This window comes from Drosophila rhopaloa, unplaced genomic scaffold (genome assembly GCF_018152115.1).
Source record: "Drosophila rhopaloa isolate 14029-0021.01 unplaced genomic scaffold, ASM1815211v1 contig_115, whole genome shotgun sequence".
NCBI classification, from domain to species: Eukaryota; Metazoa; Arthropoda; class Insecta; order Diptera; family Drosophilidae; genus Drosophila; species Drosophila rhopaloa.
In genome coordinates, this window is record NW_025334990.1 from 17,707,983 (window position 1) to 17,731,156 (window position 23,174).

At 39.7% G+C, this 23,174-nt stretch overlaps 6 protein-coding genes across 8 annotated transcripts in view; 4 read left to right on the forward strand and 2 right to left on the reverse strand.

Moving 5' to 3' along the window:
- LOC108049321 (potassium voltage-gated channel subfamily H member 8) overlaps positions 1–7,844 on the reverse strand; it is a 64,725-nt gene extending 56,881 nt beyond the window's left edge. For both annotated transcript variants that reach the window (XM_044461881.1, XM_044461880.1), the window contains exons 1-2: positions 7,813–7,844; positions 6,772–6,886 (exon numbers count right to left, since the gene is read on the reverse strand). The gene's annotated coding sequence lies outside the window, so the exon portion shown is untranslated. The remainder of the gene's footprint in view (positions 1–6,771; positions 6,887–7,812) is intronic.
- LOC108042380 lies at positions 329–2,541 on the forward strand. The gene is made up of 2 exons (XM_017120617.1): positions 329–1,633; positions 2,500–2,541. Exons 1-2 carry the CDS (start codon positions 365–367, stop codon positions 2,539–2,541), a joined length of 1,311 nt encoding a protein of 436 aa, XP_016976106.1. The 5' UTR covers positions 329–364.
- Positions 2,662–4,333, forward strand: LOC108042381. The gene has a single exon (XM_017120618.1). It carries the CDS (start codon positions 2,786–2,788, stop codon positions 4,331–4,333), a length of 1,548 nt encoding a protein of 515 aa, XP_016976107.1. The 5' UTR covers positions 2,662–2,785.
- A 3,433-nt stretch (positions 7,845–11,277) lies between the features above and the next one.
- On the forward strand, positions 11,278–17,107 carry LOC108042420 (acidic leucine-rich nuclear phosphoprotein 32 family member A). Of its 2 annotated transcripts, XM_017120679.2 has the most exons (7): positions 11,278–11,389; positions 11,600–11,887; positions 14,308–14,684; positions 14,746–14,825; positions 15,005–15,310; positions 15,757–16,005; positions 16,070–17,107. In XM_017120679.2, exons 2-7 carry the CDS (start codon positions 11,840–11,842, stop codon positions 16,111–16,113), a joined length of 1,104 nt encoding a protein of 367 aa, XP_016976168.1. In that variant the 5' UTR covers positions 11,278–11,389; positions 11,600–11,839; the 3' UTR covers positions 16,114–17,107. The 2 variants fall into 2 exon arrangements, with proteins under 2 accessions (XP_016976168.1, XP_016976169.1); XM_017120680.2 differs by lacking the exon at positions 15,005–15,310 and having other exon boundaries at positions 11,282–11,389.
- Positions 17,108–17,380: 273 nt separating this feature from the next.
- On the forward strand, positions 17,381–21,839 carry LOC108042423 (protein three rows). Its single transcript, XM_017120683.1, has 3 exons — positions 17,381–17,782; positions 17,837–18,826; positions 18,893–21,839. The coding sequence occupies exons 1-3, from the start codon at positions 17,462–17,464 to the stop codon at positions 21,740–21,742; spliced, it is 4,161 nt and encodes a 1,386-aa protein (XP_016976172.1). The 5' UTR covers positions 17,381–17,461; the 3' UTR covers positions 21,743–21,839.
- Positions 21,755–22,631, reverse strand: LOC108042382 (MORN repeat-containing protein 3). The gene is made up of 2 exons (XM_044457868.1): positions 22,169–22,631; positions 21,755–22,007 (listed from the first exon to the last, which is right to left on the reverse strand). Exons 1-2 carry the CDS (start codon positions 22,629–22,631, stop codon positions 21,856–21,858), a joined length of 615 nt encoding a protein of 204 aa, XP_044313803.1. The 3' UTR covers positions 21,755–21,855.
- Positions 22,632–23,174: the final 543 nt, after the last annotated feature.

The following is a 23,174-nucleotide window of genomic DNA, read 5'->3' on the forward strand; positions in this document are numbered from 1 at the left end:
ATAATGTATTTTTAAAAACCAAATGGTTTTATAAGGTATAATGTATTTGTAAATATAAATATCTAACAATCATTAACATCAAACTTAAATAATATAAATCGACAAAACCTACCGTCTAAAAAATGTAATGTCGAACTCAGAAAAAATCTCGATCTTAGTTACTTTTGAATTACTATTTATTTTCTTTAACCAAAGCAAAATAAAATCTATTCCTTAAGGAAGCCAATGAAAGAAATGGCCGCCTTCCTAAACCAAACCAATTGTCAAGGAAGTATGCCTTATAATGTTATTAGTTGTTTAAAAACCTTACATAAAACCAAACTACACATAAAAAATTGCAAGTACCGAAATTGTATACATCGGCATGGCGATGAACATTCTGAAGAAGAGTCGTGTGCTGAATCAAAATTGTCTGCGGGAAAAGATTCGTGAACTGTCGCCTCTGCTGCGGAATTTGGACTGGCCACCCAGCAAGGACTCGGTGTTCCGGGCCACCTGGAGCTACTATGCCTGCGGCTGCCAGGAGCGACTGTCGAGCATTCGCAGGCGCATCGAGCAGAACGCCAGGATGGTGGCTCCGAATAAGAGGACGAGTACCCCACTTCCTGTCGACCTGAAGCTGCCCTTCAATGAGGGCCAATTGCCTGCAGGATTGGATGAGGACGAGCACATCTACCGTGAATTGGTGTCCTGTTTTCGGAATGCCGAGAGCACTGGTTCGATGAAGAGAACACCTCCCAAGCGCTCCAAAATTCAGAGGTCCTTCGATGTGAGTAAATTCTCCACACCCGAACAATGGATTAATTGGAAGCGCGAGGAACAGCAGGTGGGTCAGTTGATGGAGAAGTCCTTTGATCCATACTTAAAAGAGGAAATGTCCAAGAAGCTGCAGCATTTAAAAAAACTCACCAACCGACGACCTCTCGTAGAAGTTCCAATTGAAAAGGAAATAAAAGAAAAACCAAAGCTGTCACTGTCAAAGAAAAGAAAATCGAGACTAAAGTATATTGATAAGTCAATGTCAGGAACAAACGAATCAACAAACACGCCAACGAAACCAATAGATAAATATAAAACCCCTTTGAATTCAGGGAAAACATTTTTGAAATCAGCAGATCAATATAATCCCGCTTCGAGTTCAAGTACAACGTACACAAATTTGGAAGAAAAATATAATGATCTATTGAATTCAACAAAAACCCCTGCAAACTTGGTGGATAAATATAAACTTCCTCCGAGTTTAAGGAAAACCCCTACAAAATTAGCAGAAAAATATAAACTCTCTCCGAATTTAAGTAAAACCTATACAAAATTAGCAGATAAATATGAATTTCCTTCCAGTTCAAGAAAAAACCATACAATATTATCAGAAAACTATAAAGTTCCTTCGAGTTCAAGAAAAACACCTCCAAAATTTGCAGAAAAATATAAAGTACCATCAAAATCAAGTAAAACCTCTACAAAATTAGCAGAAAATAATAACCTTACTCCGAATTTAAGTAAAACCTATACAAAATTAGCAGATAAATATGAATTTCCTCCCAGTTCAAGAAAAAACCATAAAATATTATCAGAAAACTATAAACTTTCTTCGAGTTCAAGAAAAATACCTGCAAAATTTGCAGAATATAAAGTACAATCGAATTTAAGTAAAACCTCTATAAAATTAGCAGATAAATATAAATTTCCTTCCAGTTCAAGAAAAAAACAAAATATATTATTGGAAAAATATAAACTTACTTCGAGTTCAAGAAAAACTTCTGCAATCTTGGCAGAAAAATATAAACCTCATTCCAGTTTAAGAAAAGCTCCTAATAAATTACCAGCAAAATATGAACTTCCTTTGAGTTCAAGAAAAATCCCTACAGACAAATATAAACTTCCTTCGAGTTCAAGAAAAACCCCTCGAAAATTAGCAGAAAAATATAAACGTCATTCCAATTCAAGAAAAATCCCTATTAAATTACCAGCAAAATACAAAATACATTCGAGTTCAAGAATAATCCCTACAAAATTTGCAGACAAATATAAACTTTCTTCGAGTTCAAGAAAAATCCTTACAAAATTGGCAAAAAAATATAAACTACCTTCGAATTCAATGAAATCACCTACTAGGTTGGAAGATATGTATGAACCACCTTCTAAGTCAAGAAAAAACGCCGCGAATTTAGCAGGCAAAAATCAATTCATTTCGAATTTCGATAAAATTCCTTTAAACTCAGGAAAAACCCCAACGAACTTGGCAGATATTAATAAAATCCCTTTAAACTCAGAAAAAACACCAACTATCTTGACAGATATATATAAACTCCCACTAAACTCAAGAAAAACATCAATAAACTCTTCACATATATACAAACTACATACGAATGCAAGAAAAACATCAATGTCAGGAAAATCTAAACGCAGTTCTAACAAAACCTATTCTAGTTCATTAGAGAGATATAATCCCGCGTTGGCATTAAAGAAGTTTATTACCGACCATCCAAGTCTTGAAAGTATCGCCAGTTCAAGATCAAGGCGATCTACTACTACTCCTAGGTCTTCTTATCACCCGCGTCCCAAAGGAATCCAAAAAACTAGAGACAGTAGCGATGAAGAAACTGGCATATACGGCATTGATTATCCATCGAAACCCCTGGATGAGGATAGCAAATCAGTGGCTTCTCAAAAGCTCCACAAAGGTCAAAAATTTAAAAGATCATCGGCAAAAAAATACCCAGAAAATAAAGAGCTCAAGAATGTGAAAAATGCAACAGATAGAGAAGATTCAAACTTAAAACTTATGGATGAGGATAAATCTCTCGCTAAAAAAAGGAACATTTTGGAACATGAGTTGAAAAATGTCAAAACTCCAACAGATAAAAAAGATTCAAACTCAAAACTCTTGGATGAAAATATCAAACCATTGACTTCGCAACAGCTCCATAAAGCTCCAAAATTAAATATGTCAACGGATAAAAAAGGGAAAATATTTAAACAATCCAAAAATGCAGCGTTAAAGAATGTCAAAAATGCAGAAGGTGAAGGAGATTCAAGGCACTCCTCGTCCTTATCTCAGTTTTCTTGGAAAAGCGACAGTGAACTATATAACAAAAACATAAAAATTGCACAGAGAAAGAAAAACGAATCTAAAAGTGGCCATTTTAGCTCGCATGCAATATTGAAAAAGTCAAAATCCAGTGGAAGCCATTTTAGCTCGCATGCAATATTAAAAAAGTCAAAATCCAGTGGTAGCCATTTTAGCTCGCATGCAATATTAAAGAAGTCAAATTCGGGTGCAAGATTCAAGAGCCCAAGAGAATCAAACTCTGGGGAGCTGAGACAGAATTTCATTGCTAGGAAAAGGTCTAGCTCTTTGGTTAGACTGCGACCGCCAAAAAGCTATGAATACATTCGCCGAGTCATGAAGGGCATGTCTGTAAGCGATCCGTCATTTGGAAGTTTAAAGAAGAAACAAATCAATTCGACCTTGTCAATCTACAGAGGTGAGACCAACAGATCGCATTATGGTGTTCCAAGTCAGGAAATCCGTAGAAGTGAGGTACTTGGAGGCGATCACCACGGATGGCCCCTTAATGTTAAACAGCATATAGCATACGTAAATCCTATAAAGCAAAACAGCATAAAACCACATCAGTTAAACACAAAAACGCACCATAAAACGGCAGAGAAAGAACATGATTTCGATTTGGCCCGTAACTCAGATGTTGCTGTGGAATCCAAACCTATTATATTTTTAAAGAAGCCCGATCAGGAAACTCTACTTAGCTCAAAATTCGATGTTTCAGTCTCTGACCTTGAAGTCAGTTTGAGTTACGAATCGAAACCTCTGGTCATTGCCGATCTGATATCCAAGTTTATGGAGTCTTACGGCTCGGAAATGGGTTTATTTCAAACATGCCCGGATTTGTTTAAAATCAATGAGCTGGATGGGGTTTTCATTGAGACTGTCATTAACCCAATTAAACCCAAAGGGCGCAAGAAAACAAGGAAACACAAGGTTAAGAAAGTAAAGGAAAGTAAAGTCAGGGAAGTCAAGAAAATGCCTTCGAAGCCCTTCAAGATCGCCTGCTCCTTGTGCAATTTGGTCAGAAGAAGGCAATCCGAACTGCGGCCCTATATGCAGCGAATGCAAAAGCAACGCCAGCGATTGGAACTCAGGACCTATTACATCCAGAATCTGCTGAAATGTCGGCGGGATCAACAGCAGGATGTCCAGGAGCGGAAAAGAACCTCTGCCCGCGAGGTGCTAACCAGATGCTATCAAACACTGAACTTGTGTCAGCAGATCCTGGAACAGAGACAATTAAACAAATGTCAGCCTCAATAAAGCCTCTTAAAACAATAAATTATTAAGCACTTGACTCTCATTCATCAGGCTGTAAATGATTTCAACTTATATTTTCTGGGGACTGATGGTCATAAGATATCTCTAATTGATGATTTTACTATCCGGTTTTCAGCAAAAAGGATACATTTTTTATATTATTAATAGTTCATCATTGTATTTTAAGTTCAAATAAAAATTATTGTAGAAATAATATAATTTTCAGCAGAAGCTTTTCCACCCCTGTTTTATATATAATAATCAGTTCGTAAACAAATAAATTAAATAAGTATACTAAATGGTAACTCAATGGCTTTGCGAATGTTAAAACTGTGCATTGTTTCTCGCAAATATCAATAATAATTTAAGCAAATTATATTGGCACCTTGCCAATTTAAATGTGCACCATATTTTCACAAGATCAAAGAAATAAGCTATACAAATCTCAGCCAGCAACTCAAGATACAAGTAACTGGCGATAACTTGGTGTCATGCCATTTGTAAGCAGTCCATTTAGTTGACTTTTACGCGACTTTTAAAGCTCCCACTCATGGCACATAAAGTTTATTAAAATTAACATTTGCCGGATAAAACTGTTTCGCATGCATCCTTTTCCGCAAAATTTATTCCAATGCGAACAACTGCTGAGTAAAAATAATAATGTGCCATAAAATTCCTGTTTTTTATGCCCAAGCCCAATTCCCATTCCGTGCGCAGAAATGTCAATGCCAACGCATCTAAAATATGCCCTACATCCTTCGTCCGCTGGATTTTCCGACCCACCTCCCCTTTTCGCGAACTCTTCAGCACAAGTGCAACTACGAAAACCGGGGGAAAATGTCAACAAAAAAAAACTAGGAAAAAATCAAAGTGAAAAAGCAACAAAACTCGGTCGAGGGCTTTAGATAGTAAAAAACTTTTATATGGGATTTTGGGTAGAAGTGCGGGGCGTTCAAGTAGTTTCTTCTAGTTTATTAATTTAAATGCTAATTTGCTGTGTTTTTTATACACGCATTTCTGGATAGTTTTTATTTATATGAACATATTTTACAGATTTAAATGAATAAGAACATTAAATGCAAGTAGTAATTTTGGCTTCAGCTTGGTACTACCTAAATTACTATGCCCAACAACACAATGTAATATGTGTTAAGTTTAAAGAATAAACAATTCAAATGTATATCTAATAGCTTAAATTTTTAATTAATTAATTCATTATTTACCATTTGCAAAATCACTTAAAAGCTGGTTACCGCAGAGTATGCAACGCTGGAATGCAAACACGTCCAAGTGAAAACAGGTGTCAAGGTGCTAAAATACGTTGGATGCCGCGGGCAGTGAATCGCCGTAAAAAAGGCCAAACAATCCGGGGACGCAGGATGTGAAGGAAATTTAAATGGAAACGGAAAAAACGTAAAAGGAAAATATGCGCTGGTTTATGCTTACTGCTCGGCGGTGGCCACATAATTGGCCCTAAGTGGCTTAAGTTATTAAAACCAATTAACCAGGACTTCTTGCAAAGAAAATTCTCTTTAATTGCAAGCGCAATGCGATTACAAAAAAAATGATTGCATTCAAATTTAATTGGAAAATTGTCTAATTGGCTCGGCAAGACAAGTTAACAAGCTGCTCCATCAGCTAATTAAACTTTTTAGATTAAAACCCAACCTTCAACTCAATCTCGGCGGAAGTTGTAGTTTCTTCAGTTCAAAAGTTGAGGAGTTGGCAGAAGGATTAAAACGCTTTCAACTTTATTGCGAAATCTCCTTAAGACGGATGGTAATTTACGCTTGACGAAGTGCAAAGCACAAGTTCTAAAGCTTGGTTAAGGGCATAACCAAAATTGAAGTATGTTAGACAAAACAGCAGTCAAATTAAAATTTAATTTTAGCAAACTGCATCTCTATTTAATTTTAAATTTAAACCAAAATACCAGAAACTAATTTTCAAATATATCTTATTGAAAGAACTAAAATAAAAGTTCTCGGAAATCCCTACAAATTGTAGATCCAGTTGGTTCTTTAAAAAATTGAATGACGCTCTTTATTTATTTATCGTTTTCATGGTAGTTATCACATGTATTTTCACAAGCAGTCAACTGAAAAGCTTTTGTTTTGCATAGAATATGCCCTCTAAATTTCTATGTATAAGTTCACAATTTGAGTACGCTTCAATACCTTTAGATATCGGTACACCACATTTAAGCGCAATCTCTTTATTCAGCAAAAATAAATCAAATTGCTTTAATGGGAAAGTGCAAACGAAAATTCGTTCGCCACACACGTTAACATAATTATGGAACACGCTCACTGGGGCCCAATCAATCATACGCAGCGTGGGCCGCCTGACATTTGCGGGGGGCCAGACACGATAATCACACGCAAAAACCTTTGAAATGCAAATCAGGGGAATCATCCGAAAAATCATACATATGTACTAACCTTTTTTCTGAAAGTGGGGGTGATGATTTTGCCGCCGTGCCCTCGATTGCCGATGTTTGTTGCTGGTTGCCTGTTGCTGGTTGTTCTACGCTGTTATCAAATCAATTCGACAGAACTTTATTGGCAGGAAAGTCCCGAAAAAATAAGGGAAAGAAAACAACAGTCAAGGAATGAGAAAAACCAAAGTGAAATGCTTGAACGTAACGACATTTCTTTTTAAGCGCGTGTCAAAAATGAAGTTGAATTGGGAATATGCTCTCCACAGTGAACAAACATTTGAAAGAAAACTTCTGGTCTTTGATTTTACATTATAAAAAAGGTTTTTATCCTTTCACAAAAGTATCTTTCATTCTATTTTATTTAACCTTCTTTATTAACGAAACTTAAAGTTATTCAGATGTTAAATCAAGGTTGTCTAATTTTCGTTTGGGATGCAAACCTCAAGAGCTTTGATATGTAAACCATTTTTTTTTTCAGTGCCCAAGTTACATTCACACAGATACACAGTCTACGATTGTGCGTGGATTACATATGGTAATTTCCTTGGGATTTGCACATTTTTTTGTTTTCGGGTGTGCAGGGTCAGATTATAATCGTATTTTTCAATCTGAATAAAATTAACCGAGATTTTCCATTTCTCTTTCAGTTTTATTTTGGCTTAGAATTTATGGAACTAGCTTTAACACTTTTTTTTTTGTTGGGAAGCGGGAACACATGTGTTAAATCACAGAAATTTCGTTTTTAAAAACATGTGCCACAAATTAAATCCACTATATGTGGGTGAGTTTGTGTTTTAAATACTTTTATAATTTATGTCTTAATATTTCGATGTTTGAAATTTGAATTTACACTTTTCACTTGCAACATTGTTGCTGGCAACTTTCGCGCTCCTGCACTTGAACTAGTTTCCCGTTACAAGCGTTTTCAATTTTCCTCAATTTTTCCACACGCACACACACACACACACACAGCCACGGTGAGGGAGATAAATCCACTGATAAGAGTTTCGACCGGACTCAATTCCGGATCCATGCGCTATACCTTTCGCCACGTCCGACTTTCGAAGCCACTCAACAGCAACTGTTGCAGATTTCGAAAAGGCAACTTGTGGCTGCTGCTTTCCGCCTCTGTCGACGTCGCAGCATCTCTTTTCCCGAGTTTTTCCGAGCTTTTCCGAGAGCTTTTCCTCGCACCACGGCAAACTGTTGATTGGTCTGCCATCTGTGTGTGCTTGTTGGCCAGGAAGAGAACCGAAAAGAGAGTGCATCTCGGCATCTCCGTGCTTTACTTAGTTAATTAGTACCCATTCAGAGGGCAGTAAACAGTAGTTAGTTCATCTTTATGCGAAACGAAGCTGAGTCGTTAAAATGGGATTAATAATTTTTAAATATTCCATTAGGATTTAAAATTATTTAATTTTGCTTTAATTAGAGTCTTCAATTAGCATTTAAATTTATTATAAATAAATTAAAGAACACATTTGTTAGCAGATGATTTAAAAAATTAGTTGCTGTTCATCAAATTGGGATAAAAGACTTTTAACTTTGTTAAAATCAAATATGACTTAAAATGTTATGGACTTCTTTCTTATGTTTAAAAGCCGTAGAAGACTAAATATAGTTATTCAATAATGGTAACCCAAACCCGCATAATCAGCCATAATCTAATCGAAGTCGTTTTCGATTCTGTTTATTGGTTTCCACCACAAAGCCGTTAAAGCTGGTATTTGGCGAAGCAACAGTTACCAATGTTAACGGCCCACAAATACACAATTTCAGTGCGAAAAGAAAAGCTCCCGGTGGCACTTCCTCTTATTTGGAGACCACAAATAGATGGCACACTCGCAGAATTAACGCGCTTTTAATAGATTAGACCCCCCAGACAGCTCTTCAGGGGCATTTGGTGGTGCAACCGATGATGCCGCCCAAGGACCTCTGCACCCGATCTGCGGATAACGGTACCTGCTGCTCCTGACCACCACCCACGTCCTGCCCCCACCTTTTTTTCACTATCCCCAATGGGAGCGAGGACACACGTTTGGCAAATTTGCGCTGGCAGAAGGACGAACACTAATTGATACGGTCGAACAGGCATTGAAAACATAATAATCCACGTAGGTTTATATTTTTCATTTTTTCCCTTACCCATTCTTAATCTAAATACTTTAGTAACCTTTGTTATATTAAAATTGGAATCGAGTAAGAAAAAAATACTTGTAATATATTAAGAATTAAAATATGTACATATTAATGCAGCTATCCTTTTGATTGTCTTCTCTCTATCACGATGAAATCTATGTTGAGTTAAGATTATTAATTTTTTGGAGCCAATTTGCTTTTCCGAATTTTTTCCATACAAAAAATGTTAAGGTCCTTTTTTATGGTTAGTTTTTGGCTGCTGAGGACCTAAACTATACATTCTTGGTTGAAATGAACAATTTTTTTTAATGGTATTCGATTTTCTTTCAAAGAGATTCCACTTTAATTTGGAAACATTTTTATACCCTTGCAGAGGGTATTATAATTTTGGTCAAAAGTGTGCAACGCAGTGAAGGAGACATCTCCGACCCTATAAAGTATATATATTCTTGATCAGGATCACCTCCTGAGTTGATATAGCCATGTCCGTCTGTCCGTCTGTCCGTCTGTCCGTCTGTCTGTCCGTCTGTCTGTTTCTACGCGAACTAGTCTCTCAGTTTTAAAGATATCGAATTGAAACTTTGCACACACCCTTCTTTCCTTTGCACGCAGTATATAAGTCGGAACGGCCGGGATCGGCCGACTATATCCTATAGCTGCCATATAACTGAACGATCGGAAATGCCATTACTTTGGTGTTTGTAAAGTTAGGAAGTTGGGATTTTCTATGGGTTTTGTATTTGGCTAATCAATCCGACATGCCGAATTTCATAAGGATCGGCCGACTATATCCTATAGCTTCCATATAACTGATTGATCGGAAATGCCATAACCTTGGTGTTTGTAAAGTTAGAATGTTGGGATTTTCTATGGGTTTTATATTTGGCTAATCAATCCGACATGCCGAATTTCATAAGGATCGGCCGACTATATCCTATAGCTGCCATATAACTGATTGATCGGAAATGCCATAACTTTGGTGTTTGTTAAGTTAGGAAGTTGGGATTTTCTATGGGTTTTATTTTTGGCCAATCAATCCGACCCACTAAACTTCATAAGAATCGGCCGACTATATCCTATAGCTGCCATATAACTGAACGATTGGAAATGCCATAACTTTGGTGTTTTTAAAGTTAGGAAGTTGGGATTTTTTATGAGTATTAAGAATGCATCATATGAATAATTTTGGAGAATATAATTTACAGAGTATTCTGCAAGGGTATATCAACTTCGGCTCCGCCCGAAGTTAGATTTCCTTTCTTGTTTTTACAGATTTTTTATAATTTGTTACATTATTTTTGTCGATTATCTTTTGAAACGTTTACCAATTGTATTTATAAGTTGTCTGTGTGTGAGATTGACTGAAGTAATTTTCGTCCTTTAATCAGATAAAAACAATTTATGTAAACCTGCGTCTGCCTGAAAGTGCTTGTATGTGGGCGTGCATTAAGCGCAATTAAAATTATCAGGAATAAAGAAGGCCGGTATAAACGAGGCGAGGAAATTAAATTGAGTCGTTTACTTCATTAAAGGCTGTGCCAAGTTCAGGGACACAGAGGAAAATTCGCATCCTTGTAGCCATTTTGTGAAGTCCTGTTTGTATGTGTATGTGTCGAAAAAAGCTAACAGGCCATGTCAACGTAAGGTTAACTTTTAACTTCCTTTGGCGACGTTCGTTGACTTCGCGGCGTATAATAACCAAGCTAAAGCTTCTCTGTTCTTTCTAACATTTTGCGGTGGCTAATTAAAACGTCCGTCCTTCGCACCGCTAATCCTAAATATCCCCGATCCGGATACCCCGCTTTGTAGTTTCATATTACCGCAGGATGCACGCGCATCTGATTATGCCGCATTATTGCCAACACCATTATTTTTGTGCTAACAATTAAGGTGATACGATGTCTGCTAATTAAAGTTTTAAATACAGCAAGTTGTAACTTTTTCAAATTTGAACTTAGAATTCTTTTTATTAAAAGTATTTATTTGTATATTTATAACTTAAAAGAAAAAATATTAATATAATAGAGTGTTAAAATTACATTTATTTTGATTTTGTGGACTAATTTTGAATTTGGCGCTTGAAATTAATGGAGTATAAAGGTGCTTGTTACAAAACTCAGTGGTGCTGCCAGATGTTCACAATTCAATACACGGTAGAGATGGAACATCGTTAGCGAAGACTTACTCCGAAGGTATGAAGCACAGACACCTTTCAAAAGGTGGGAATTGAGACATCAACGCATAACTATCGATTATCGGCGACCTGCCTGCCAGTTAGCAAGAACAAACACCATTTTATGTGCTTTGTATAGGTGACAGACTATCGATGACGCCCGGTCAAACATCGATATGGCCGATGTTTTTAAAACATCGATGTCATTGAGGAAAGCATCGAAGTTTCTCCACCTCTAGCGTTTTGCTTTGGTTGAAAATACAATTAAAAATTGATTCCGAAGTATTTAAATATTCAGCATCACCAGGTGAGTGCGTGTAAGCAACATTAGCATTGACTTCGGCCGGTAACGTGTTAAACGTCGGAAAAACCGTCGAATTGTGGGCTAAAAGTCAATTTGAAAAGGCGCGTCATGTGCTGGAATCGAAGGAAATGCGTTACAATGCAGTTGCAGTGGTGATATTTAAATATTTACCAGTAACTAATTTTCTTTTTCCCCCACCTTTTTACTTTTTAGCCATAAAAATCTGAGAAAAGTGGGAAAAGCGGCATTCCAAATACCAAAAGAAGCTCAAAAAGAAAAATTTGCAAGGCTGCGTCTGTGTGAGTGAGCGTGTGCGAGCGCGCCCGTGTGTGTGTGCGAGTCTTTTTTGCCTTTGGTGCGTGCGCTAAGAAAAGAAGGAAAACACACAAAAACACAAGAAAAGTGCAGGAAAAGGAACCAAATATACAAAATAAACAAACAACTGCCGCTGCAATGGAGAAGAGAATAGAACTGGAGCGACGCGCCCGCAAAGTAAATCAGGTAAGAAAAACGCGCCATAAACTTGGAATAAAATTATTAATTAAACCCAGCGTTTGTGTGAGAGTGCATCATCATGTAAATCCAAGTTAAATTTGTGTTTAAACGACAAAAAAGAGGCGATGAAAGAATAAAAGTAGTGCGGCATCAACAAGAAAGGAAAAAAAAAAAGAAATTGATCGCCATAAGCAAATTCTTTGTATGTGTGTTTGTATGTATGTGACGCCAGTGTTGCCATGTGCGCACATTTTTGCGCCTTAGCTTCCTTAAAATGCAGTTTAGTTGACAATTAGTAAATATTACAAGTTACAAATTAGAACAAAATGATTTATTGCGTTGCAATACCGCATATCCAACGATCTTTTCATCCAGAAAGCAGCAGCACCTGAAATTTTTTAGTCTACAGCTGGCAATGCTGTTTGCTTCTTGTTCTTGCCTTTGCCTGCGTTGTTGTTATTGCCGGCCTTCAATTGTGACAAACACGGCAACATGTGTTTGTGTGTGTGTATGTGTTTGCTGCATGTTGTAATTTCAGGTTATTTGATACCAAAATGTATCTATAACAACATTATAGCGCGCGCATCATCCGCACAAACGCACACACGCGTATCACGCACAAAAGATACACATGCATAAGTAAGAAAACTTATGCACAAAATATTCGACATAGCATAGATATGCATACACATGTACATATATTGACTGCGCAGTCATAATACCTTTATGCTGCCCCTCCTCCCACTATCAACCCTCTCCCTCTTGCCCATGTGTTTACCTGCACGCCATCTCTAGCCATCCCGCTCCCACCCACTGCTGCATTGCCCAGCCAAAGAAATGCAGGCGAAAAGACAAAGCCGCTGATTAATAAACATGCGCTCTGGCCGGCCTACTCAATCTCAATCAGCGGTCACCCAGCCGCCCAACCACCCACTTCCCACCCACAATGCACCGAAAAACAACAACGCAGCTACAAAAAAATGGCAACGCATACATACTCATTCGCGCCTAAGCCAAAGAAAAATGCTTTGTGCATTCATTCTCGCTCATTCACTCGCATACTGTGTCTACTCTCTAAGAGAACTGGATATACAACACCATTTCGCTTTGATATTTCAGGCCTCCAATCATATATTTCCCAGTTCCTTATCCCTTGAATTGAAATTCCATTAGTTAAATATAGGACCCTGGGGATCGTACCATTACTGCCCCTTCTTATCACCAAAGAAATGAATTTGCAAACTTTTGTATAGTTCAAGATTTATATTAATATAAACCCAGCTAGCAAACTATAAAAACTATTCTTTTAAAAATGGAAAGGCTATCTACAAAATAATGATTGGTTCATAATTCTATCAATTTATATAAAATGTAATTAATTTCACGTTAAGTCGGGATACGATTTCAAACTGTAGTACAAGTATAAAAAATTAAACTTTTGTCAAAATTTTAACTAATTATCTTCAAAAAATATTTTTTTTTCGATTTGTGTTATTAACGTTCAAGTTAAAGAACGTCCCCTGTAGCCACAACTGTTTTTCGACTAGACAGAATCGGACAGAAAGCACCCATCTTGTTTTGTTGTTGTGGCGACGTGACATATTGATAATTGGGTAATCTCAAGTGAACTTGCACAGCCTCCAAAGGCAAACGTGTACATTTGTTCATTTGTAGCTTATCAGGCTAAACCGCACCCACTCCCCTCTTTCAGACCACCCCGCCCACTTTTCGCAGACAGGCGCAACAACTATACTACGTCACGGTCAAACATGTTGTTGTTGCGTCTGCCGGCATGTTCTCCATCTGCTATCAGCTTCCCACCCCCGCTATTTTCAATTCCGTTTTGCTCGTCGTTCTTTGCGCATTCTTCTTTGTGCCGAGACACACGCACACATATACGCTGCTGGCACACACACACATTTTGGGGTTACATAAACGCGCGTTGGCACTTTTCTTTCGGCCTGCATTTAAACAAAAGGCGCAATTAGGCGACTTAGAAAAGCGGCAAATGTTTACCAAGTTGTTTGTCGTTGCGCTAATTTAGTTATTTTGCTTGTAATGTCCTTTTGCATTTCAACAAAAAAAATTCTCAGCGTTTGATCGATTTTTGCGTATGTATTGTTCTCCATTTTTTTTTTCTGCTCGCTTTGGGTCAAAATTGTACACCAGTGTGCCCAAACTGAAGATTTCAAATTTGCCATTGGTCTTTGACAAAATATAGTTAAAAATACCACATACCCTTAAATTGTATCGAAAATTCAAACCGATAGATCTTATCGATAAATGTATTATTTAATTAGAAATTATTAAAAACAGTTAAAATACAAAAAAAAAAATAATATTTAATATAACGAGATAAAATAATTCTAGCTTTAAGTAAACAACTAAATTATTTATTCTCACAATTTTATTTAATTTACCCTCAGATCACAGAGTTGAATCTGGACAATTGCCGGAGTACAAGCATCGTTGGCCTTACAGACGAATACACCGCCTTGGAATCACTAAGCTTGATCAACGTGGGTCTCACCACACTCAAAGGTTTCCCCAAGCTGCCCAACTTGAAGAAATTGGAGCTGTCCGACAATCGGATTTCGAGCGGCCTCAACTATCTGACCACCAGCCCCAAACTGCAATATCTGAACTTGTCCGGCAACAAGATCAAGGATCTGGAAACCCTGAAGCCCCTGGAAGAGTTTAAGAATCTAGCAGTGCTGGATCTGTTTAATAACGACGCCACCCAGGTGGACAATTATCGCGAGAAGATCTTCAAGATGCTGCCATCGTTAAACTTTTTGGATGGGTAAGTTTTTACCACATTTCTAGAGAGTAGAAAAACAAATTAACTTATTGTATGACTTTAGTTTTGATTGCAACGATGAGGAGGCGCAATCCGAGGGCGACGATGATGATGAGGTCAACGGCAACGATTCCGAGGAGGAAGGTATGTATTCCAACGACATTTATAACTTACACAAAACTGCCAAATTCAGAAGGGAAAATGTACCATTATTTAAAGCTCATTGTCCGTCTGTTTATTTATTCTATCGTCTTTCGTGGCTGGCGCTTTCTTGTAATCACAAAAACCGCTCATGTTCAACCCTAGATTCTGTCGCCTTTCAGATAAGCGCAGTGCCTTCTGTTTAAATGGTCTAGAAATCGATTTAGACGAGCTCGAGGCACTGGAGCAGCGCGTCAAGGCGAAAAATAGTTTGCAGGACAAACCGCCTCCGCAATCGGAGGACAATGAAGTAGACGACTTAGATGAGTACCTGAAAGAGCTGCAGTTGAGGGAATCCACAGCTACCGCAACCGATGAAAAATCTGTGATAAAGGCGACCCCACAGCCCCCTAGCAATCCAAACTTAAATTTCGCCATCCTGCTCTATTGGTTCTTTGCTATTTTAAATTTGGCTAATGCCACATATTGTAAGCATGGCTTTGGAGATTTTGTTTCCAGTCAAAGTCGAACTTCTCTAGCTCGAAACTTTTGCATGAGTTTATGAGAAAATAGGTGTAGGACATTTCCGACACTATAAAGTAAATATTTATATTCATTCATTCTATAATCAGGACAATAGAAATCGGTCTTTATGAATTAGTGCCCTTTACACGGTCATTATTAATATAAAAAGCTGCTAAAAAAAATGCTAGCTATAGTTGCGAATCAATTTTTCTTTTGTTTGATGAAAAAGGATAATGAAACTTCGGCTCGCCGAAGAAATATGGAAGTACGATTTTTAGCACTTGTTGCAGAGTCGTTAAAAAATGAATTGTCTATCCCTCTTAATTTTACTTTAAACTTTAATAAGTCGACTTAGGGAAGTTCGAGCTGTAGAAGTTGTATTAAACATTATTCTCTTACGCTTTTCCAGTTTCCGGTGACGATGACGACGAGGAGGGTGACAGCGATGATAGCGACGAGGAGGACAATGGCGAGGTGTCCCTTTCGGAGGTGTACAATGACGATTTAGAGGAGGATAACTCCGACTGGGAGGGCGAGGGCGAAGGTGGCGAGGACGACGAGGATGAGGACTCCGATATTGATGATGCCGATGGCGATGCAAACGAATCTGCTGCATCAGTAAATGCCAAGGATGGCAAGGATGGCGAAAAGGCAGGAGGTGAGTTTACATAAAAAATGTATTTCATTAGCATTTATTAATAAGTTATGTTTTTCATTTTCAGACGATTCGCAAGCACGGGGCAAGAAGAGAAAGCATGATGGTTAAATCTCCTCCATCTGTCGCTGTATCGTCATTGTACGTTATAAATTTAAATATACACCCACACACACAAAACAAACACACAGCCACACACATCATATTTTGATAGAAAAAGATGATTAACCCTTTAGGAAGCCCACAATTTGTTTCTCTAAAATGTAAGCTAAAAATAATGAAAATCGAAAAAAAAAAAAACACGGAGCAGAAAAAGGCGGGGAAAATGAACGTAATAATCAAACAAAGCAAAGCAAAAGAGAAAATATGTTTAAGCGAGCAAAACCAAGAGGTTTTCAAGAGAAACCAAGTAAACAACCAATAAAAAACGCATTACTATAGCCTCATCCGAACCCAAGTTCCAGTTGCAATTTTAACACCTTCGTCAAATTTGCAATACGAAATCACCTTCACATTGTAAAATTGATTAGTTATCGAGTATATAGTTACGACCTGTACAATCTTTAACCATCTAATGACTTGCTGTTAAATTTCAACCAAGAACTGGGAAACAAAACAGCCTTAAACATTTTATTTGTACAACTGCGGCTTTGTCAACATTTCGCGTGAAAACGATCACACAATTACTGCTAAGAACTTTTAACTAACTCTTAAGTCATTCCTTCTTTGAATACGCATAAGTTAAGCGAAACCCAACTTCATTCACTTTCACATTTTCATTGTTACCAATATTCCCGACATTTTAACAACCAGCGTCTCTTTCTTAGCGTAATGAACTCACAATTGAGCATCCTAAATTGTTTTCCTTTATGTACTTTTAAGTAAAAATACCACATACCCAAATGTTTCCACTTATTCAACGGCAGTAGCATGTTTTCATTGAATGTGGCGAGTAAATCTGATACACACAATTTTAGAGAAGATTTTTCATTTAATAAACATATATGCAAACATTTATTATTGAAGCAGGACCAGCGTTTGTTTAACGAGATGAAATGTACCAGCCCATTGAAACTGAAATACATAAACTAAATCATTTTAAAAATGTCGTATTTTTTCTGAAGGGATGGAATAAAAGGATTTCCTGGAGAGTATTAGTCTGTGTTTAACCACTTAAGCAAAACAAATACAAAACTAACATTTAAACTATTAAATCAGTAAAAAAATGGAGACCCAAATTCTAAAATGTATTTAAATTTCGATAAACTTCTGCGATATCGATTAATTTAAAGAATTACCGGTGTCGGTACTTTTAACTGAAAAATACTAGATGTATCGATACTATCGCGGGTTGTTTTCCCAGCTGGAGCGTGTATGGTCACATAAAATCTTAAATTCTGGCGCAAAGCATCGAAAAAAGGAAGCGTCGTATATAAATGATTCAATATCGTGCTACAAAATGTCCGGTGATATAGCTAATCTATTGAAAGGCAGCCGATCCGATGTGGAGAAAGCCTTCAAAAAGGTGGAGGCCGAGTTGCAGGAGTATACGGGAGGATCCCGTGGCGGTGGAGATGCTTCTTATACGCTAAGATACGCTATGAGTGTGATGCGCCATATCTGCCTGGTCCTGAGGGATACTAGTCCACAAAATTTGGATCTCTACTGCGATATAGTTGGAGTTATGCTGCCACATGTGGTTCCCTACAAAGAAAAACCCAGTTTATGGGAGTCGCACTTATCCAGCTTGCGATACATACATCATGGTTTGTGCCAGCCGGTTAGTTTACCAGAAATTCAAATTAAGGCCTTTCTAACCATTTTTCTTTTCCAGAGTCACCTCAAAGCCCGTCTGAAGCTGTACAACCTTATCCGAACCCAACCCTGCCGCCTGCAGGGGGAAGCGGACTACAAAATATATCTGGGCATCCATTTAAAACACTTCAATAGCCTTCACTTGCAGCTGCATGAGCAAAATCCCTTGGATGCCACAACGCAACTATGTTACGCCATGGAATCTTTGGGAGAACTTTTTGAAGCCATGATGCAACAAAATATCAACCAAACGGGACCACTTTTAGTGGAACTTAACGAATCATTGTTTGGCAAAAGAAGCCGTACATTCTTCAAGTCACTTGTTCAGTTTCTGCCCTCGGAGAGTCTGATCAAGATGTTTAAACCCCTACTGAAGCTTCTGGCTAGCAGCTCTCCATCGGATTTAGCCACCCAGTTTCCTGAGTACCTGAGTTTCACCTTGGCCCTGGTGCAAATCGACATTCTTAGTCCTCAACCCAACCAGCAATTGTCGCTCCAGCTGCTGCGCATGAGCAAGGAGCTTTTTCGCCATGAAACCAATCTGAGTTACTCCCTGCAGCTGCTCTACTATTATATAAAGTTAATCTACGTCAGGGAGCCCACGCCCGACTTCAAGCGCACCTATATAGACCTCTCGCGCAAGTTCCAGCTATTCTTCGAGCACAAGTGCGCAGCCCATGCCAAGGACCAGTGGCTCACGGATCTGCTGGTGGCCATTCAACGCCTCCAGGTTACAATCCACCAGAGCGGTAGTAAATTCACGTCGCCACTCCAGTTCTTCTGGCAGCAGATGGAGGGCGAGGGCAGTCCCGAGGTCTTTGCGGCGCACTTACAGCTGCTGAAGAGCTGCGGTGGCTCGGCGGTAAATGTTACGCGGAGTCCACTGGCCAGCAATTGCCCACATGAGGCCTGTCAGAGCGTAAGGAGGCACTGCATCTTGGCCTATGGACTATGCGCATTGGAGGCTTACACAAACTGGCAGCCGACGCAGGAGCAGAAAGCCGATAAAGTAGGTAATCAAATATATTTCCCGATCATTAAAAAATACTAATGTAATATTTACCTTCTGTTCCAGAGCCCCCACAAACCCCTGTTGGAAATAGTTAGTTTCTCAATGGATCTGGCCAAGACCATGAAGTGCCTGAGTCCTACCAGCATGGAGATCGTCAGACTGGTACACAAAATAACAGTTGTAGCCAGTCAGGTGTCGTGTGAGGAACAAATCTCCCTTCTATTGGCATTTCTAGAGCCACTGCAAAAGTTGCGGCCTCTGATTGCCGACAAGGAGATGAATGAACTATTGCGACGACTCTACAAGGCCAGCTGCCATTGCAAGGATCCCAATATGGCCAGTCGCCTGCATGCTAGTTATTTGGCATCGCTAACGAATCCCGCCACATTGAGATCTCAGCTCTGTTTTTATTACCACAAGCAAGAAAAACAGGGGAAGGAAATTCAAAAGTGCGTCTACGAGTGGCACGAGTCCTGTCCATTGCCGTATCCGCTTACACAAGCCCAAAAAAAACAGCTCTACGATACAGATTTCTTTGCTGCGCTGGAATATTTGATAACTCCATCTGTGGCAGCTATACAGTCGCTAATCCGCTGCCGAATGAGTGATTACCATCTAGTTCTCGCGGCCAGGCGAATGAGAAAACATGTCTCTATGCTGAAGGAGTGCGAGGAGATTCGGGCTAAGCTAAAGCATCAGCGCTTCCTCAGCCGAATGGATCACTTATCACTGGGCCATGCCAATGCTGGACTACTGCTTGACGCAACAGAAGCTCAAAAGACATCGGTTTCCACCAAAGAGATGACGGAGAGTTTTCTGGAAGAGCTGCTTCTCAGGCAGAATTTATCGCAGATTAATATTAAACGAGAGCAGCGCCTGGTTGAATTTGCTAGTGAAGCCATCTCGGCTTTTAGCTACTTCTTTCACCAAGCAGATCAAGAGCCACTGGGCAGTGAGGAAACTCCTATTGATTGGCAGGCCTTGATTGACGATGCTGTGGCAGCCGCCATGGGTCTTTCGACAATGGGCTATAGAACCCAGGCGGACGATGCCTGGGTACTGCTCTTGAGAATGGGACGCCTACTGGAAGAACGGTTTACCTATCTTCGAGCCCTAAATCATTTCCTCTCCCAGAATGAAGTTCATTCTAGACTGAAATTAAAACTCTCTGAGGAAGTGGAGTGGGCGCAGGAATTACTGGATGATTTGTGGCCACAACTGCACAATGGCAGATTCTACAAGCGGGAGCAAACAATCGTATTGCTCTGTTTCTGTCACCTGGCCAATTACTATGCCAACAAGGATTGCCTAAGCCATGCTCAGTTGCTTCTATTGCATGTAGAGCAGCTTCGCGAAGAGTTTCCTGAAAGATTGGGAAAGAATGATATTGTATTGATTACCCTACAAGCAGTGCGTTTTAGACTTCGTTATCAACAAAGGGAGCCAGCGACTCCCAGGATGGTGATGCCCTTGCGGCTGTTGGATTCTCTGCAGGACAATTTGCGAAATTTCTGCGTCCTTTCCAGTTTGGATAATAACTCACTGCGGTTGCTTCTTACTACTCTCGTCACAGAAAGCGCCGAATGCTCGGCAAACAGATTAAGCGAACGAGTGGCCCTCTCAAACACTTTGCTCCGCTTGGCCCTGGAAACCGGTTTGGCTTTAAGAGCCGTCGAGATATTCCTCTCCTGGTTGTGGATCAATCTACAAATGGAAAACTTCGACAAGGCCCAGTCTAAGTTGCGACTCATCGAACACTGTCTGGACATAAAGCCCTTAGCTCGCATAGAAGCTCTTCCGGAGAAGAAAACTATCAAAGACCCAGCTATTATTGACCTAACCAGCAACATGGACTTCCTCCAGCTGGTGGAGCCGATTAGGAAGCAGCAGCATCTGAATGTGGACTCTCCAAAGCTGCTTAGCATGCGCCCAAATAGTCCCAACTCCCAACTGAATTTGGATCGTTACTTGAACATGGACTTGGCTCCTCCTACCATTCGGCAGAATTCGCAGATTCAGTGCCTGTACTTTTTAATGGGCTGTCTGCATGCTCGTCTTCTTTTTCTTCAGAGAAATAGCGAACCTTTGGATGAGTTCTATGAGAGGGCGGGTAGTTGGCTGCAGGAGAATCCAGAGATGAGTGCTTCATTGGGTTCAATGTTGCAGGTGCAGCAGCTCTATCATGTTAACTACTTGCGCTTCAGGCGAAAGCATGCGGAGGCGATATCAACAGCTCAGTTGGGTCTTAAAATGCGACAGCAAGCCGTGGACATTAACTACGCCTGTAACTTTCGGGCTCAGCTGAAGACAGCGCATCTAGAGCTGAAACCCTTGGACCAAGAGAAGACAACGCAAAACAAAACCCTTCGACGTGCGTTGGTTTTCAATCCTTCGCCGGAAGACAATAGCGGCAAAGGGGCAGGATCGACCTCAGCTGTTATGGACAAGGCTTGCAAAACCAAAGAGTCCACCAAAAAAGCACCAAGATTCAAAATTTACGAGGAGCTTGAGCTACGACCACCAAGTGCGACGGGCAGCAGTAGCGGAGGAAGCGGGACCGACAGCACACCACCCTCGAATCACGTAGATTTCAATGCCTGTCAGCTGATCGAGATAAGCGACGATGACGACTCGCCCCCTGTGCCCCTAAAGCCTGCCAAATCAAAAGCCAAGGAGAAAACAAAGACCAAACCCACTGCGAAAGTCTGTGAAGTCGTGAAATCGGATAGCAGCGTGGAAGTAGCATCTGTGCCATCAATTACTACAAGGAGCACTAGATCAAGGAAGGTGCCACAGCCGGAGGATACCACAAAGACACCGAACCTTTCATCAAGACGGCCCAAGCGACAGGTGTCCGAGACGCAGGCTAAAGGAACGGAGTCTATTAGCACACGCAGACATAACATGCACTGATTATAGAGATAATTTAACCTCGATTTAGTTGAAATTCTAATTTAAAAATACTTCTCTATCCAATTATATGTTATCTAGGTGTTACAAAAAAGCTTCAGAGGTACATTTTTAATTTATCCTGGTAGCAAGGGCATTAGTGAAGTTGTACAGACGTCCTGACTCCAAAAGCCGCGTTGAATCCTTTGGCCTTCAGGGTCATGATAGAAAACACCTGCTCCTGATTTGCACCCTCCTTCGAATTGGCCGACATAGCGATTTCCATTAGCTATATAAAATAGCAAACATAATTTTTAAATTGTTTATTCTAACAGTTGTTTAAATAATTAAAAAATAAATAAGAGATTATTGACTTAAGTAATGTGTATGAATCTGAGTATTTTCAATATTATTTAATTAAGACATATACTACTACTACTATTTACTCACCCGTAAAAAGTACACCCTTTCCGTGCATTTGATCTAGTAGCCACTCCCCCACATATACTCCTCCATCCGCCATCCAGAAAATGCCCTGACCGCTCCGCTGGTTCGCAAGCCACTGACCAAAGTACACGGATCCATCGGGGTAGAACTGCTTCCCCTCGCCATTCCGCTTATCCTGCCGCCACTCCCCCACGTAGATGCGGAGTATGCTGCCATTCGTCTCCTTCCTTCGCAGAGTTCCGTAACCATGGCGCTGCCCCATCTGCCAATGACCCTCGTAGACCAAGCCGCTGCAAGTCCGCCTTACCCCGTATCCATGGGGCTGCATGCCCAGCCATTTTCCCTGGTATCTGCCACCGGGATACCTTTGACAGCGAACTCCGGTGCTGTATCCGCGCGCCGGGCACGACATGTCTTCGATGACTGAGGCCAGGAGCACGTCGTCTGTCACATGCGGCGGTGCCATGTGGTGTCTTGGGTGGATTGGGCCGCCCTTGTGGGCCGTGTGCGTGCGGTGTCACTTTTCTAATCAACCCCAAGCAGCATGACTGGCCACCATTTGCCTTCCTCCAGCGATGGCACGCAAACTTAAGGAGGCCAAAGACATCGCCTCAATAGAAAATCGTTTGTTCCGGATAAGTATATGTGGAAGAAATCGTTTAATCAGTCGTATAAATTACAGCCCGATTTAGCTTACATTGGTAGGGAACAACTACTACTACAACAGTGCTAAAGCCATTTTTAAACTTTATAAGTTTCCGATTTCTTGTAGAAAGCTAACCCAAAATTAAACTTTTACAGTCTATAAATCTACCATTTTGATTCTTTAAAAATCTGCATTCAAAATTTTCATTTTAACGTTGATCAAATTTTTGACCTATTTTCATGTTGATAATTCCAAGCTTCCGATGTCTTGTAAAAATGTGGCCCACTATTGGTGATGTGGAGTCCATAACTTTTCCAAATATAATCCGATTTCAAATTGGCATACCTCTAAAGACTCGTATTT